Source organism: Notothenia rossii (assembly GCF_949606895.1).
Source record: "Notothenia rossii genome assembly, chromosome: 10".
NCBI classification, from domain to species: Eukaryota; Metazoa; Chordata; class Actinopteri; order Perciformes; family Nototheniidae; genus Notothenia; species Notothenia rossii.
Window position 1 is genome coordinate 48801944 of NC_136908.1, and position 16557 is coordinate 48818500.

Genomic DNA, 16557 nt, shown 5'->3' on the forward strand with positions numbered 1-16557 from the left:
AAAAGCAATCTGCTCTGGTCCAATCGGTCTCAGTGCCTACCTTCACACATAAGCAGCAGGGCACTCAAGTCTGCCTAGCGCACAGACCTACACCTACACACACCTACACACACACACACACTTGTCACATTAACACACACACACGTTTCACACACTTCACGCACACACCCTCCTCTCGTCAGGGCACCCTGCTCGACCTCTCACCATTGGCCAAATCCCGGAGCCCTCAGCATCTCCATCACGGCTGAAGGGACCATTCGGGAAAGCAGGAGACAGAGGTAAGCGTTCTTGGTGTATCTTCATGCTGGCTCAATGGATCTTTGGTGCAGGGGATTAGGCAGGCAAGAGAAAAAACACAGCCCCTCCAAAAAGACAGCTATTCAGGATTTGCAGTGGAGCTTCTTGGCTAATTGGTTGTTGGTGCAGCAAATATATTTTCACTCAGGGATTCGCTTTGGTGACTTAAATGTGGAACTTTGTTGTCCTTTGGCAATAGCAGTGGTTGAAATATGTTCGATGGTAAAAATTAAATGTAAGTTTCAGTAGATGTGATTCAGGTGTGCGTGCCCGACAGGTGTCTTTTTTCCTGGTTGTTAACAACAAAAGTGATACTGAACTATTTTGCAGTTTTGACAGCCGCTGCATTGTTTTGACATAATATCTTATCATGCATGAATTTTGCCTCAAGAGATTCTACAAACTTTTCCCTCAATTTCTGCTTTAAAAAAATTGTATATATATATATATATATATATATATATATATATATATATTTAATTAGCTCCCACTAATTCCAGAAATTGTGCTGATAATCTTATTTGTAGTTCATATTTAAAAAAATTATGATTTATTTGTTTGTGTCACTTTATCACAGTTTTTAAGTTATTTTAGTCCTTTTTGGAATACAAATAAACGTGTTGGCAGTTTGTTGTTCAACCTGTAGCAACAGGATGTGTGCGAAATGTGTTTAAAGGTAAAAAAGCTAGAATGAGTGGATATCAGGAATGCCCAACACGGAGCCAAGCATAACACGGAGGTAGTCCGGGGGCTACACTGATACACACACATACACAGTTTGCACACACAGCACACTGTGATGGCCTGTATAAGCACACCTCTGTCTCCAGTATAGTCCCTCTTTCAGTGTAGCCATGCTGGATTTCATAGCCTCATGACAGAAATTCTATTTCAGTGAGGATGCTGACCAGTAAGCACACCTTTTCTCAATAGGGTGCACTCAGTTCATGTTGGTGATTTCCAAGAGATAATGACAAGAGTGTGTGCATCATTAGTCAATCCATCTGATATCAACAAAGATTTGATTCATGACTTAAATAACCTGCGCTGGTCAGTTTTTTTATAATCTGTCCTCATCCCAAAAATAGCAGCAGAGGTTTCTCAATATTCTGTCTCTGAAAGATAGGTGTGTTAAGACAGAGTGTGCATCTGTGCAAGGATGTGTCTTTTAAAGTATGCGTGTGAATGTGTGTGCGTTGTAGCACCCTCACTCCTGAATGAAGCTTTTCCTTGCAGCCGTAACTCACTGCCATCCTGTTCACAAACCTCGGTGGAATTTGGAGTTTGAGTGCTGAGACAGGCAGCCACCGGGCCTCATAAAGGCCCTCTGTAAAGGGAGAGGGGTCGAGTTAGCATAGAAACCTGTCTCTCTCTCTCTCTCTCTCTCTCTCTCTCTCTCTCTCTCTCTCTCTCTCTCTCTCTCTCTCTCTCTCTCTCTCTCTCTCTCTTGCTCTCCCTTGCTCTCCCTTGCTCTCTCCCACTCGTGAATCTTTTTCTCACTCTCTCCGTCTAACCCTGAGGGCCAACACCTTGTCCACATCTCTTCTCTTCTTCCCTCGCTCTCCGTTTCTCTGCCCCGGCCTAGAGGACTCTCTTTAAACTTTTTTGCTTGGATTTGAAGTCATCTATCCTAGGCTTGCAGTCGTGTAGCTACACCTGCTATCAGTGTGCTATCAAGTTCCTCCACTGACAGATGATTGAATTCCTACGCACCATGTTTGTGGTGCCATCTCATTAGGCATTAATTAACTTGTGCTAATCGTGTAAGCACGTTCCATTAGGGATCTTTGAACTCATCCAACCTCACTAAGCTTGGTAGATCTGTGCTGCTGAGGAAATTAACAAGATTATGAACAGCAGCTATCTGGGTCAGGGCCGTGCAGTAGATCAGCACCCAGTGAAAATCCTACATGCTAATTTTAGATGCTAGTTGAAAGACCTTCTTGTCTGCACACCTCAAGAATTTTGTTGAATCTGCCAAAACCTTTATGGTGTTATTAGTAAAAAAGATACTTATGGGGCGAAGCCTGCGAGCTAGTTCAGGCACTCAACTCGAGCTATGCTGCATTCATACATAACGCCCCTTGCCATTCTACAAGCAACCAAACAGAGTGTCCTTAATGTGCCGCTCTATTTAACCTGACAGATATCTCTCCATGCATTGCTTGCTGCTGCTTTGCTGCAGCTACTTCTACATTGTTGCTGCTTGCCTGCCCCACCACCACCCCAGCTTCCACCCCAGCTTCCACCTGTAGGCTCGGGGGTTAGTTATTTAATCATCAATCATCGTGCTATGTATATCTATGGAGTGATGATACCCGAGCCTAGTCGCCAAACTCAACTATATGCTGCTTCTAATAAACATGTTAAATAAACATGTGAGTTGTCTGACTGAACTTTGTTTTATTGGAAACAAAGAAACCCAACATCTTTTTTCTTTTAAATACATTTAACGCCATCACCAAAAGATCCTACACTGAAATTATATTTCCTGAAGACTCATTAATGGTCCCATGGTTTCTTATCAGATCAACTCTGACTTTTGACCTTTGACACGTCACAGACAGGCACTGATTTGAGCCAAGATGGCTGCTCCCTGGAACCGTGAGCCTCTGGCTACAGTGAAGCAAGAGGCCCTCATATTTCAATCCCTCCAGCTGTCTTCACCTCAGTAATGAAATCACTGACCTTAGTGTTGTGAATCAATGTCAAGCTGGTAGCATAGGCTGGTTGTACATCCAATATCATGAAGACATGCCTTGTTGAAGCGCTTCTAACGGGGGCGGAACAATGTTTTAATACCTTATTCAATTATTACAGACTATATTTTTGTACTGTACAAGTAATGTTTATATATCTTGAATTTCTGCATGTTTGTTCCTTTTTTACTAAAGCATTAAGACACATAAGACAAATACATTGAAGAAATGTTTCAACTGTACATCTGTAAATGGACGTTCCATGTTTGACTTGAAGTATTTCTGTCTGTGTCAAGGTGGACGACAGTATGAGGATGCTTGTGCGGCTCGTTTGGGGACTCTTCGTCCTCAAAGCGGTGGTGGCCAGCCCCAGAATTTCCCGACAAGCGGACTTAGACACATACGATAGTGCCAACTACGATGTGGATCTAGACAATTCAAATTTGGAGAACCAAGATAACTATGACTATGAAGAAGAGCTGACAATTGATGATCCTCAGGTAAGAAACTGTATCGATTGAAAAAAAATGTATAGGCGAAATATTCAATTACCATGGCCATCCATTGTACAAAGGCAACCATTGTGCATTCAACGTTCACATTATCTAATATTCATATTCCTCCACTGATTTAGAAATCGGCATACACATTAGTCTACGGTTTGTTTTTGGTCACTCGGCAGTTCAAGTAATGAGATGCGTTTTGGCTTTAGCCATGCTAATTTGGATTGACAACAGATGTATGCAAAACAATCTATTCATTGTAAAGTTACTGGTGAGTCTGTTTTATGCTGTTCAGTCAATGATGCATAGCTGAAGGACACTAGTTAACCCTAACCCTCTAACCATAACCCTAACCCTAGTTGTTCTCGTCACCAATGCAAAGTTGAATAATCACTGGAAAACTTGTGAAGACAGACTAAAAATATAATTGTTTCACAACAACATTATATGTTGCAGGCTCCTCTAACTCCCATCCTTTAAGGATTCCATCTAATTACACAACTCTGTAATATTGGCAATAATTTGGTTGATTTTGAACTGAGTATAGTGCACAAAGCTGGACAGCATTTTGTCCATTTTCCAAATGGCAACAGCAGGATGCCTTTCTGCTTTATGAACCATAAAGCAGAAAGGCATCCTGCTGTTGCCATTTGGAAAATGGACAAAATGCTGTCCAGCTTTGTGCACTATTATGGCCAAAATATTTCACTTTTATACCTTGGCCAGCCACCATTTAAGTTATACGCAACAGAGTATCCACAGGCTGAATTATTTTGCATCTGGAGTAGTTTTCATCCCTGGAAGGAAACCGTATTTATGCCCCAATGAGGGATATATTTGGCTGCAAAATGTAAGAAACATTTTGATTTGTATGTATGTTTGTTCTTTGTTGTTGGTCTGCTTTTACAAGAAACACAGGAAACACAGATGGATTATTTTGCATGTGCTTGAACTCAAGGACTCCTGTGCTCTCTGGGACTTACTTTTCTCCTTTTGGTTCAAGCTCTGTAAAGCACAACAGCTTTTTAAAAGATGAGTGCAGAAGAGAGGCAGAAGGATTCCAAAAGTGCCCTTTAAATCAGTTCAAGTTGAGTTTGATGGATGGGTTTGATGTGGCAATACTGCAGGGCATGCTGGGAATGCAAGCTTTAGCCACATTTCATGTTGCCGTTTATACCTCTTTGTAACACGGAAATTAGTCCAAGGCAATGTCAAGACGTTGGATTTTCAAGAGGCTTTCTCTTAGTCAGGGATTTAACTTGATGTGGATAGCACTCACACCAGTGCTGTTATCTCAGACCAATCCTACAATCCAATGCCGATTTAGCAAATATGACAAGATCTTGAAAAGCAAAAAACATAAAGCAGTGAATTATTTCAATCCACTGTTGCAAAATATAAAAACGTTTGCCTTATTTTCAAAATGATAAAAATATGTTGTGTAGAGTTTTACAGCTGCGTGCCACACATGGGAGTGTTCAGGAAAAGTTATAATGTGCTGGGAAATGGTTCTGATAATGTCCCTTTGTTTAACAAGCCTGCAGTGACACAGCACATTGCCACAATAATTCAGGGTCTTTGGGAGCAGGAAAGGGGAAAACAATACCATTAGAGTTATAACAATCTTCCCATGTTGTTGTCCCCATTGAAATAACAAAGTTTGGACTCATAATTGCAGCCTTGCGTGTTGAGAAAAAGCGTGTTGCAAGGACATTTTGTTTCAGCTTGAGATATACTGGTTGCTTAAAAAGAGCGAGGATTAACTGGATTTTATTCACACACACACATCAGATGTCAGGGGAGAAATGAAGCAGTGATGAGCTCCATGCCTCTGGAATGTTGACTCTTTACTTTCCACATCCAGTTCTCTGGTGGTATTTCTCGTCTTTCTCCTCAGAGCTTGTCTCTTTTCAGAAAGGTTAAGGCTCATCTACAGTGTTAGCCAAGCAAATCGTCTTCAGTCTGCTGCATACAATGGTCTGAAGCTGAGGTTTCTGCTGCTGTTGTTTTGGATTGCAAAGTACTGTATAGTAAGACGCCGCCTAAATTTCTTCATGCTCCACTTGGAAAATAACTACATAAATACAATGTTACAACATTATCCATAATTAACTGTGGTTTAATGAAGTGAAGTCATTCTTAATTGTTTCCAGGATTTGTCTCCTCGAGAGTTATATGAGAGGATTGATACCCCTCTCGCTGGGTTAAATATGAAGCTACATTCCGTTAGCTTAGCCTAGCATAATGACTGGAAAGAGGAGGTAAATAGCAAGCTGTTCGATGGTAAAAAAAAAAGGTATCAAAACCTGACTCATTATCACAATATTAAGTATTTGTTTAATCCGTACGAAAGTGTAAAAACAACTTTACATTTTTAACAGCCTGGATTGTGTCTGTCATCAATCTTCTACTCGCCAATAAAGAGAGGAAGCATATTTCCTGTGCAGATATTGGCATTGGCTTTGGGCTGGAGAAGTTAATAAATATGGATGAAAATGTGCCTTTCATTTTCTCAAGACTTCATGTGCATAATTTCATTTTGTACATGCTGTGCAATATCAGGGTGAAGAACCATGAAATGGTTGATGTTTATACGCTCATTTCACATCACATTTTTCTGTGATAATCCATACTGAAGCAATCCGTTCGGTCATTTTGTTTATTGATAAGGAAACAGCTGGTGTAGTGTGAGGATTTTATGGAAACTTCACTTTTCGTGCTGAATGCACCTACTGATTGGTACGCTATAGTACAGCAGTGACATTTGGCGTCAGTTTGATGCTCACATTCAACGTCTTTCCCTGTGCATTCTGTATTCCCATGCTGTTTCCAGAGGGTTTTTTCAATATTTTTGGTTGCCAGCGTCTTCTTTCCCCTCGGGTGTAGATGTTTGCTTTGGGGAAAGGGGGAAATGAAGGGGAGAGCTGCAGCGAGCAAACTGTGTGCAAGACTTTTCAAAGGCCTACCTTGTTGTATCCCAAACTGTGTCTCTGCCAAGCTTTAAAATATGACTGGACATCTTTTCATTGCTGCATTTAAAGTCTTTGCATACATTTACCAAGTTATATTTGTTACAACCTAGCACTTGAAGGTTGTAGCCTATTTTGTAAGGGATTATTTACTATATGTCTTGATATACATTTATTTTTGATACCTCTTACCTACATCTGATTACTGCGGTTGAAAGCAGCTGAGGGAACTAAAATATGGATTTGTGCAGCTACCATGTGTGTCTTGGTTCCACAAGGACCATTCCCTTTTTGGAGGGTTGAGTCAGCCTTGTTGGGCTGAGAGTGTCAGGTATTACCTGTGGCGGTGTGTGGGGGTTCAGCGCCCTCGTCTGGAGAGGGATAGAACTGCAGGTTTTATCTGAACGACTGAATGCAATTATAATACCAGATGGATAAACCTGAAGCTTTTAATGAATAAACCACAAAGAACGGTGATTCATCCAGCTTGGTTGGTTAGGCAGAGGTGTCTTTTCATTTATTGCCCAATATAAAACATAAATGCTGCAAAGCCTTTGTTTATAAAGTAATTAGATATTTTGAGGGAGAAAACATTAACATGACGGCAGGTTGTATAGTCCTTAAGTTTATCTAAAAGCACCTTAAAATAAATATAACCAGTTACTGTAAAATTAAGCATTTTGGTTCACATAATATGCTGATAAAAACCTTTCTGAAAAGGTCCTCATTGACAAAGTGATTCCTATACATTCCTCTCACAGTTCTTAACCATGTGAGAATTAACAAGAGCTCCAAACTCAATACAAAGAAAGTTTCTTTGTTGTGGCATTCATGGCAAGAAGACAACATATCTTTCAATGATTTTTATACCTGTTGTTATGGAAAATAACATTAATGTACAATAATATATTACGTATGTGTGTGCTATGAATGCACTGCTAATGGTCAATAAGTAAAAAGGTCCTTCACTTTTATCCCGTTGGTACCCAGCAGGTGTTCTTTTACTACACAAATGTTTTTTCATGGAGGTTGTATCTGAGTGGTCATTACTTTCTAGACTCTGGATAAATCTGCGCACTTGGCTGCCATCTTGTGGTAAAGATGCTAATGGTCTCATGGTTCTTTTTTTTGGTCCTTGATAACATTGATGTGGCAAGTTGGACTGTGTCACACAAGATCCTAGATTTTTATTTCTGAAAGCTTCTCATGTTGTTTGATTTGAGCGACCTTGAGGTTATGAAAGGCGCTATATAAATTCAAGTTATTATTGAGTTTTATGAATCAATTGTCTGCCTGCTAGGATTCAGTTTCCCTATACTAAGTAATAGTAAACAGTTAGTAACACTATGCAGTGCATACATTCTATTTAATAAGGGGGAGACTGTTTTCATCTCTTGAAATCACTTTTAATGGATTACATTTATAATTTATCATACAGCAGAGCTATCACCTTTATGTCATTGGCTACCAATGTTCAGTGTATTTCCAGTGTATTTCATTTCTTAATTAAGATAGCATTTTATACTTGACCAAACATTGAAATGTCTAGGTTAGATCTGCTCTGTAGGCACAACATACAACATGCAACATACTGAAACCCAGTATATTGTGTGCAATAAAAAGAGGATAATATTTGCATCTTTAAAGAATATTGACCAGAATCAGCTAACATGGAACAAGCACACAGTCATGTGCTTCCTTGACTAGTTTTGGGGTTATTATTTGATGTACAGAAAAATAAAAACGTTAAAAAAAAAAAAAAGTTAATATCACTCATACATTTTGGACTCAAAGCTGCTCTCTTTCCCTCAGATAGAGATTGGAACACTCGCACCTGACTACAACTACCCTGTAACCGAGGCCTCAGAAGAACAACTAGAAGAAGAGGAGGACGGGGAAGAGTTGCCCCTGACACGCCAGCTCGTTCCTCAGGGTTCAGGGGGCTCTGGGGTTCTCATGGGCCCAAACACACAGAAAGGTCTGAAAAAGCACACACTCGTAAACATAGAGTTCAGTGGGTGACAGAGAGGGCCTTGCTCCGGTCTATATGGAGTTGAAAAAGGACAGCAGCCAAAGCTCCTAACAACAATACTCTAATCTATTCTCTAAACTCTTCTTCAACAATCATCTTTTCCATGTGCATGTCTTCCATTTAACTAGCTGTTATGGTTAAATGTGTCCTTTTCAATGACTTTGTCCATTTGTCACCAACCACTTAACCCAATCATCACTGTTAGCTCCATGCCTGATTAATGTTCTGTTTCACCTGTCTGTTTATTAATACCTAATCTTGTCTCTAACAAGAGGTGGAGCTGCGTCTGACGCCCATTGACATCCTTCATGTGTCCGGGGATTTTGGAGGCTCGGTAGGGTCCGGGGCCTCGGGAGCTTCTGGGGCTTCTGGGTCTGGAGGCTCAGGAGACCTTCTGGTCTCTGGTGGCTCAGGGAGTTCCGGTGATATTGTCTTTATCTCCGGAGCCTCTGAGGAGCTCCACAGCTCTGGGGGGTCAGGGGAATTCTTGGCATCAGGGGATATCTTGATATCTGGGGATCTCTCGGGCTCCGGGGATCTCTCAGGCTCTGGGGATATTTCTGGAGCCTCTGGAGATCTTGGCTCTGGGATTTCTATTGAATTCCCCCTGGGCTCTGGGGCCTCTGGAGACCAGTCTGGTTCTGGGTTCTCTGGAGATCTCCTGATTTCAGGGGCCTCAGGAGGCTCTGGGGTTTCTGGGGACGGTGAGTCCGGTTCCTCAGGGATAACATTGATATCTGGAGGTTAGTATGCCTGCCAGAAAGGCTTTTGGCAACTCTATTTCTTGATGTGTCTAAAATCACCTGTCATACTGATTGTCTTGAATTCCATTTAACTTCCTTTTTAAATGTAGTTAAATGTTGATTTGTTTGCCTGAATTCTTACTTTATTGTTTCTCTTTGTACGTTTTCAAAATCATGGTGCTCCTAACCTCATGTGTAATAAAACATGTGGGTGTGATTGATTAATGGGTTGAATGATTGTCATCTGATCCCTCCACCTTCCTAATCTCATGTCTCCTAACCCCAACCCTTGGCTCTAACAAGAGGAGGAGCTGCCTCTCATTCCCGAGACTATCCCTAGCGAGGCATCAGGTGCTTCAGGGGAGTTCTCGGGAGCTTCAGGAACCTCAGGGGCCTCTGGGGATCTGGGGATCTCTGGATCCTCTGGGGCTTCTGGTGCTTCTGGCTCTGGAGACACAGTGGTCCCTGAGGTAACTCTGGTTCCTGATATTGATAAAGGTCAGTATCAGATCTAGACATATGTTTAAGGCAAGGTTAAAACTAAAGTCCATACCTGACACTCAAATCGGTATTTCAAAAAGTCAATACTTACCATGAACAAGGTGCCAATGCCATTGCTGAGGCAATGTATCTTCTTATGAACTGGCTTTGCTTTTTGAGATCAGCAGCTACAAAGGTACCCTATGGAGTTTCTGACCAACAGTAGTGCTATAGAGAACGTGTTTTACGAGTATACCCAAGGAAGAACATGCATGCGTTACATATTTCTGAAGCTTTTTTCACACTATTGTTCTGAATAGTGGCGATAAAGAGGAAGCATTATGTTCCTTCAGGGAAATCAGTGAGGAAGAAGACTGCTAGCCATTTAACATGTATGTAAATCTCCAGTCCGCCTTGGGGGCAATGGGAGAAAAAAAATCCCCCTCGAACGCTTTTTGCAAATGTTTTATGAGAACGGTCACTAACATATCACTTATTAGTCAAACCTGAAGAATACACTACATGCATTTTGTATGATTATCAGAAACTCCACAGGGCACCTTTCAAATGTTTTTTAGAAATATAAATGCTTAGAATGGTATATTCAAACTTAAGCAATGATTTTATTTATGTACTTTTTTTAACATAATTGTTTATACCAAGTCCAATGTTGTTATCTAGCCAATTGACATTGGGGCAACTTACACCCTAGAGATGAAACCGCATCTGGACTCGCTTTCTTGAGCATTTTGTGCCCATCACCTCTCATATCATTAACTCAGACAAAACGTTTTCATTTAACTTCCATTCGTCAGTTAAATGCCATAACCGCTTGGTTCACACTGCAAATAAACTGTGTGTAACTTACCACCGTGGCAACCAGTGGGCTACTGATTGCCAGTCATGTCCATGCGGATCTAACCTGTTTCTTTAACACCTAATCTTGTCTCTAACAAGAGGAGGGGCTGCTTCCGACCACAACAGAAACCCCTCAGGAGGGTACTGGTGGTGTAGAAGGGTCAGTGAGCTCGGGTGAACCTGACGAGCCTGATGAGCCTGAGATTGACAGGAAAGGTCAGTATTTAGATACACAGAGAAGAATGATACAAAAATGTCCGTTCACTTTGGAACTTGTCAACACCATGATATCCTGAATCCTCATTTGATTGACTTGCCCTTTGGATTACTGTCCTCTGATTATATCTCTTACTTTTTCTTATTGTATTACCTCCCTCTTCTTTGATCCTTCTCATTAATGTGCTCCAGGTATGCCCACTTGCCTGCTGTGCACGTGCCTCGGCGGTTCGGTCTACTGCGATGACTTGAAGCTGGATAGTGTTCCACCTCTTCCTAAAGACACCACTCACTTCTACGCCCGCTACAACAGAATCACCAAGATCAACAAGTCTGACTTCGCCTCGATGAGTACGTTTGAAAGAAAATGTAGAAATGTAAGACAAGAGATTTTCAGAACCTAGTATTAAGATGATGTTTTTTCACATCCTTTCAGACAAGCTGAAGAAAATCGACCTAACCGCCAACGAGATAACGTCCATCGATGAGAGAGCATTTTTGGGTCTTCCCGAGCTGGATGAGGTGTTGATTCGAGAAAATCATATCTCTCAGCTGCCTGCTTTCCCAGAGACCATGAGCTTGATCGATGCCAGCCAAAATAACATTGGCACCAAGGGTATTCACCAAGAGGCGTTCAAAGTACGTACAACTCCAGCCCCAGTCAATAAAGGCCAATGTGTCAGTAGTTATAAGGTTGTTTATATGTTAACGCTACTGTATTTGCACTTCCAAGTTTATTATTATGTCTTGAGGTGCTAGTCTTGGTTTAAAAAAAACAAATGTAATTACAAACATATTCATATAAAAATGTTTGTCATATTTAGCTTATATAACATCATTTGATTTGATTGATTCTCCAACATCTATATACGTTATATAATTTGAGAGTATTTGATATTTTGGTGTTCTTTACAAGACATAATTGTTATCAGAGGTGGGAGAAGTACCCAGATCATGTACTTACGTCAAAGTATAGTAGAGTGTAGGAATACTCTGTTATGTAAAATCCTTGTTTTTATTATAATTATTGATGCATTAAAGTGTTGGTAAAGGTGAAGCTAGTTTTGACCTCTGAATTGAAGTGGAAGTACAAAGTAGCAGAAAATATAAATACTCAAGTAAAGTGCTAGCATCTCAAAATTGTACAGTGCCTGAGTAAATGGTTGTTTAATTTTGCACCACTGAATTTTGTATAATTTATCTTTCTATCCAGGATATGACCGGTCTGTTGTACCTGTACCTCACAGACAACAACATTGATTACATCCCTGTGCCTCTACCAGACAGCCTGCGATCTCTACACTTACAGGTACATCAGCTTTGGCCCCATGGATCATCAATTCCAATCAATGGCCAACACTAAAATACTTCTTTTTTTTTTACATGTTTGAATTTTATATGAAAATAAGGGAAATGAGAAAGCAATCTGGAATAATAAATCACAGGCTATCTTCACCCACAAAGGTGTTTTCACTTTGGTCTGATTACACCTCTTCTCTTGTCGAAGTGGTTGGAGCTATAATGAAATGACATGATGTCACTAAACTTCACAAACCAATAAGAATGGGTTTTGCCCTAACAGGTGCAACACAATCAAGCTGGTCAGAGGGATGTCAAGCACTCACAAACAAGTGGTCTCATTAGGCAGATTGAAAACACCTGTGTGTGGGGGGGGGGGGGGGGGGGTCATGGGATAGCCTTTAAGATGCTAACTCAAATGAAAGAAATCCTTCCATGCAGTTTCTCTGCACATAAGCTGCAAGCACTTCCTGAACAGCCCGAGAAACCAGACGTATTAATGCCCCCCTAAAAGGAAAACACTGAACGTTTTTGACACTGGTATCCTACTGAATCCTTTCCAAAAAGCTTGTTTAATCTGTTCAGGTTCTGCTTTCAACAAACAAAACAAATTGACCCTGATAGAGGCCACAGGCCAAAGTAGTCATTAACCATTCAAATAGATGTTTATATTAAAGTGTTGGTGGAGTTTCACCTCCTTATACTTTTTACCTCGATCTTTTACAGAGTATGTAAAGTTGTGTTGGAAAAAACTTCTCTGATTTAAAAGGAATAAATATGAAAATATTAATATATATTACACATGACTTTCCTGAATTTACAAAGCTGTGAAGGTTGATGATCAAAGAACTTAACCTTTTACCACACACATTTGATATCTAGCTGAATGACTGTATGATATACCAGAGGAAATAAGCAGAAATTATCCACATTAGAGGGAATGAAACTGCCTTTTTTGCATAATAACTATTGGAATTTATTATAATAATTGGGTCATTTTACAATTTTTCCTATTTTTCCAGACTAACAAACTACTTTGTCTGAGAGAGAAAAAAAAATCTTGCCTATATAAGGGGCTAAAAGTCATGGACTTATGTCAAACGGCAATATAAGGCGATAAACCCTGCTTTATTCTAATCTATAATTATTACATTTCTCCATGATAATATGATTTATCAAGAGTTACATACGCATTGAGATGTATCTCATTATGTATCTTCCTATCTTCTACACAGCGTAACAATATTCAGACGATGCACGAGGACACGTTCTGCAACCTGAAAGACTTCAACTACATCAGAAACGCACTGGAGGACATCCGTCTGGACGGCAACCCCATCAACCTCAGCAGGACCCCGCAGGCCTACATCTGCCTGCCCCGCATCCCCATCGGGGATCTCATCTAACCACAGACACAAACCTACACTGTTGCACACGGACTCACACAAATACAACCACATGCACACATCTTTGTACATATTGACACACCAAAGCCACACATGCAGACATGCTAACTATTTATCAATACTCAAAATTAAATTAATTACAATTACAAACTCATACATGCTGCTGACATATATTATGGATTGGTAAACATTTTTGTGGAAATGTATGTTCCATAAACAACGAACAGATTCTGGTGATCAAGCACATACATACTGCTCTATCTTTCTGTTGTTTTAGATTTTTATAACACAACGTAATGAATTTGTCACTCTCACATTCCCTCACAAAATGCATGTTCACACACATAAGAACTTTTTCATAAGCCAAACTGTTCCCCAACTTGATTTATAGAAAACAATAGGCAACATTTGGAGAAATCAGTTTATTAAAAACCCTCAAATGTCATGTATGTGTCTGTTTTAGTGTTTGTTCATGACTGGCAAAAAAATACAACCAGTAATATTTTTTAATGTTTTGTTTTGTAAAAAAATAATATTAATATTAATGACAAATCTAACACCTTTGGAAATGTATACTAGCATAAACTTATTGAAGCTGGAGCTTAATGGAAGGTACATTGAGTATCTAATGCAATAAAAGACGCATTTAAACACAATCATTTGTTGTAAAGTCTGTACTGTAATATAAAAATATATATTCTGAAAAAAAGATTTTTTACATGAACTGCAATATTTGGTATAATTCATTTCAGAGTGATGTTTAAACCATGCACAATAGCCAATACCAAAGACTCTAATGTCTAGAGTGGATCAAATAAAGAATATTGTTTGATTTGGGAGGGGGGGTTGTTGATTTTTATTGTGGATGGGGTTAAGAATAATGCTAATAGCTTGCTTTTGTGTGCTCTGTATGGAATAACCACAAGTGAATAAAGTTGTTTTGAAGACCTCTCCAAACTAGGAGTGGCTCAACGTTTTCATTGACGGTGAATGTACATTTTGATTTGTATGGACTTAACTAATTTAGAAAACTGCTCAAAAATACCTTTCTCTATGGATGTGTTGTGCAGAGAAGCCTCATGAATCAAAAGTTTTCAATAAGTTTTTCAAACAAGTTGAGGAACTGCTCCTTCCTGTCTGTGACATCTGAGTGTTTCCGCTTGTTGCTGTCTTCTGTACCGTCCTCAGTCCTTTCTCTGGGTGAAGAACGTCTCTCCAGCCTGCCTTTCTCTCTCTCCAGAGCCAGCCGGTCCTGTCTCACAGCCTCCTTGTCCCTGTCCAACATCACCTTCTCCCTCTCCAAAAGGGCCTTTTCTCTCTCTATGATCGCCCTCTCTCTTTCCAGGGAGGCTCGCTCTCGGTCCAGAGCGGCGATCTCCCTGTCCAGCACCGCCCTCTCCCTCTGTAGCACCTGCTGCTCCCTCTCCATCACCCGTTTCTCGCTTTTCATCAAGTCCCTCTCATGCTCCATCTCTTGCATCATGCTTCCGTCCTCCGTGGCCTCCTCATCCTCGTCTCCGTTCAGGGTGACCTCAATCTCAGGCCCTCCTGCGATGGAGGCCATAGAGGAGCTAGTTACCATGGGTATTTTCCTCCTCTTGCGTTTGGACATTGAGGGAAAATTAGCGCTGCGGGGTAAGGCCTCGAGGAGGGGGGTGTCGCCATCCAGCCGACCTTCCATAGCGTCGTCCATCACGTTGAAGAAAGGCCAGCCTTCAGGGTACACTTTCACTCCAGCTGGAGGGTTCTTTAGCCCCTGAAGAAGAAGAGTTAAAAATCAAAAACGACATTTGTAAAAGTGCTTGATAAATCTATGGGTTCTTTGTTCCTGTACCTTGTATCTCTTCTTCAGGTTTTCCCATTTTTTGGATGCTTGAATATGGCTCATCTGGTAATGCAAGCGCATATGTTGTAGGATTGCCCTGAAGAAACAACACACAAAAACATTAGAGCTAACACAATGAGTTGATCTATTCAATATTTATTGAGTCGATAAATCAATAAGTTGTACTATTATTGTTTTAAATATATAAATGCCCAAATGTCACTGGTTTTAGCTTTTCTTTTAAATATGAATGTCAACAAAAACGTTTAAACTTGATGTCCTACCTCCATGCCCACATGGACGTATTTCTCTTTCCAGAGAAGAGGTTATTATTCTTGACCCTCAGCTTCACAAAGTCTTCAATTTCCTTGACACTCACTGAGGGAGAGAGAGGGGGAAGAAATTTGTTAGAAATTACTTAATGAGGGCTTTTGTAAAATATAGAGATACAAACTGAAACCCTCAACTCAAATCAAGCATAGAAATGTATTAAAAATCTGTTATTTTAATGCAGTGTGCAGACTGCATTTCAGCTGATTATGAGCAGTGTCACCCTTAATTACAGAACGTGTACCGAATACTGGAGTCCATTTCCTTTTTAATTCAATTAAAACATAACACCATCTCAAACTGTAAAAAAAAAACTCATTTAAAATGAAGTTAGCAGACCATACATCAATCTGGCCTCATGGTAGGTCTATGCTCACTTACACTAATATGACATAACAAACACAATAAATACCCTGCGTGTATTAACCATATTAACTTGTTATTGTTGAATTAATTCTTACTTCGCGGGCACTTCAGCGTGGAGCCCACTTGCTAGGATGCTAGGTGCCCAAGCTAACTCTCGTTATCTGTGAGTTAGTTTGAATAAAAAATATATTTTCCTGCTGCCTATACTTACTTTTATATGTGTACTCCACGGGGCACACTTTATCATAAGTGGTGCTCGTGTAGTCGTGATCTTCGTTTTCCATGTTTCCCTCGTTTACGTTCTTCGTTTAGTGCCCTTCGTAGGAAAAGACGGGAAGGTACTTCCGCCTTTAGAGGGACCTTATCTTCTTCTTCTTCTTATAGAGCGCGTTTAGGGCTGTGTCAGCTCAACATTGCCATCTAGCGGTGTGGAGGTTTAGTATACTGCAAAATAAAATAGTAATATTACATACAGTCCAGCTGTCTTTGCTCTACCACGCAATATTTGTGAACCTGTACAGTTTTCAATAACAC

At 40.3% G+C, this 16557-nt stretch overlaps 2 protein-coding genes across 3 annotated transcripts; one reads left to right on the plus strand and one right to left on the minus strand.

The window, feature by feature from the left end:
- Positions 1-106: 106 nt before the first annotated feature.
- epyc (epiphycan) lies at positions 107-14533 on the plus strand. Of its 2 annotated transcripts, XM_079653951.1 has the most exons (10): positions 107-278; positions 3293-3496; positions 8281-8446; positions 8773-9243; positions 9547-9741; positions 10681-10797; positions 10990-11148; positions 11234-11436; positions 12011-12106; positions 13332-14533. In XM_079653951.1, the coding sequence occupies exons 2-10, from the start codon at positions 3305-3307 to the stop codon at positions 13500-13502; spliced, it is 1770 nt and encodes a 589-aa protein (XP_079510077.1). In that variant the 5' UTR covers positions 107-278; positions 3293-3304; the 3' UTR covers positions 13503-14533. The 2 variants fall into 2 exon arrangements, with proteins under 2 accessions (XP_079510077.1, XP_079510078.1); XM_079653952.1 differs by lacking the exons at positions 107-278; positions 3293-3496 and adding an exon at positions 5419-5529.
- LOC307021639 (uncharacterized protein) lies at positions 13910-16436 on the minus strand. Its single transcript, XM_079653955.1, has 4 exons — positions 16235-16436; positions 15612-15705; positions 15337-15424; positions 13910-15258 (listed from the first exon to the last, which is right to left on the minus strand). The coding sequence occupies exons 1-4, from the start codon at positions 16305-16307 to the stop codon at positions 14587-14589; spliced, it is 927 nt and encodes a 308-aa protein (XP_079510081.1). The 5' UTR covers positions 16308-16436; the 3' UTR covers positions 13910-14586.
- Positions 16437-16557: the final 121 nt, after the last annotated feature.

Excerpts from the sequence above, each read along its gene's own strand:
- epyc (XM_079653951.1), top strand. The coding sequence starts at position 3,305 with ATGAGGATGCTTGTGCGGCTCGTTTGGGGACTCTTCGTCCTCAAAGCG. Across the intron at positions 3,497-8,280 it reads TGACAATTGATGATCCTCAG|ATAGAGATTGGAACACTCGC; the intron begins GTAAGAAACTGT and ends TCTTTCCCTCAG. Across the intron at positions 9,244-9,546 it reads GATAACATTGATATCTGGAG|AGGAGGAGCTGCCTCTCATT; the intron begins GTTAGTATGCCT and ends GGCTCTAACAAG.
- LOC307021639 (XM_079653955.1), bottom strand. The coding sequence starts at position 16,307 with ATGGAAAACGAAGATCACGACTACACGAGCACCACTTATGATAAAGTG. Across the intron at positions 15,706-16,234 it reads CGTGGAGTACACATATAAAA|TGAGTGTCAAGGAAATTGAA; the intron begins GTAAGTATAGGC and ends TCTCTCCCTCAG. Across the intron at positions 15,259-15,336 it reads ACCTGAAGAAGAGATACAAG|GGGCTAAAGAACCCTCCAGC; the intron begins GTACAGGAACAA and ends CTTCTTCTTCAG.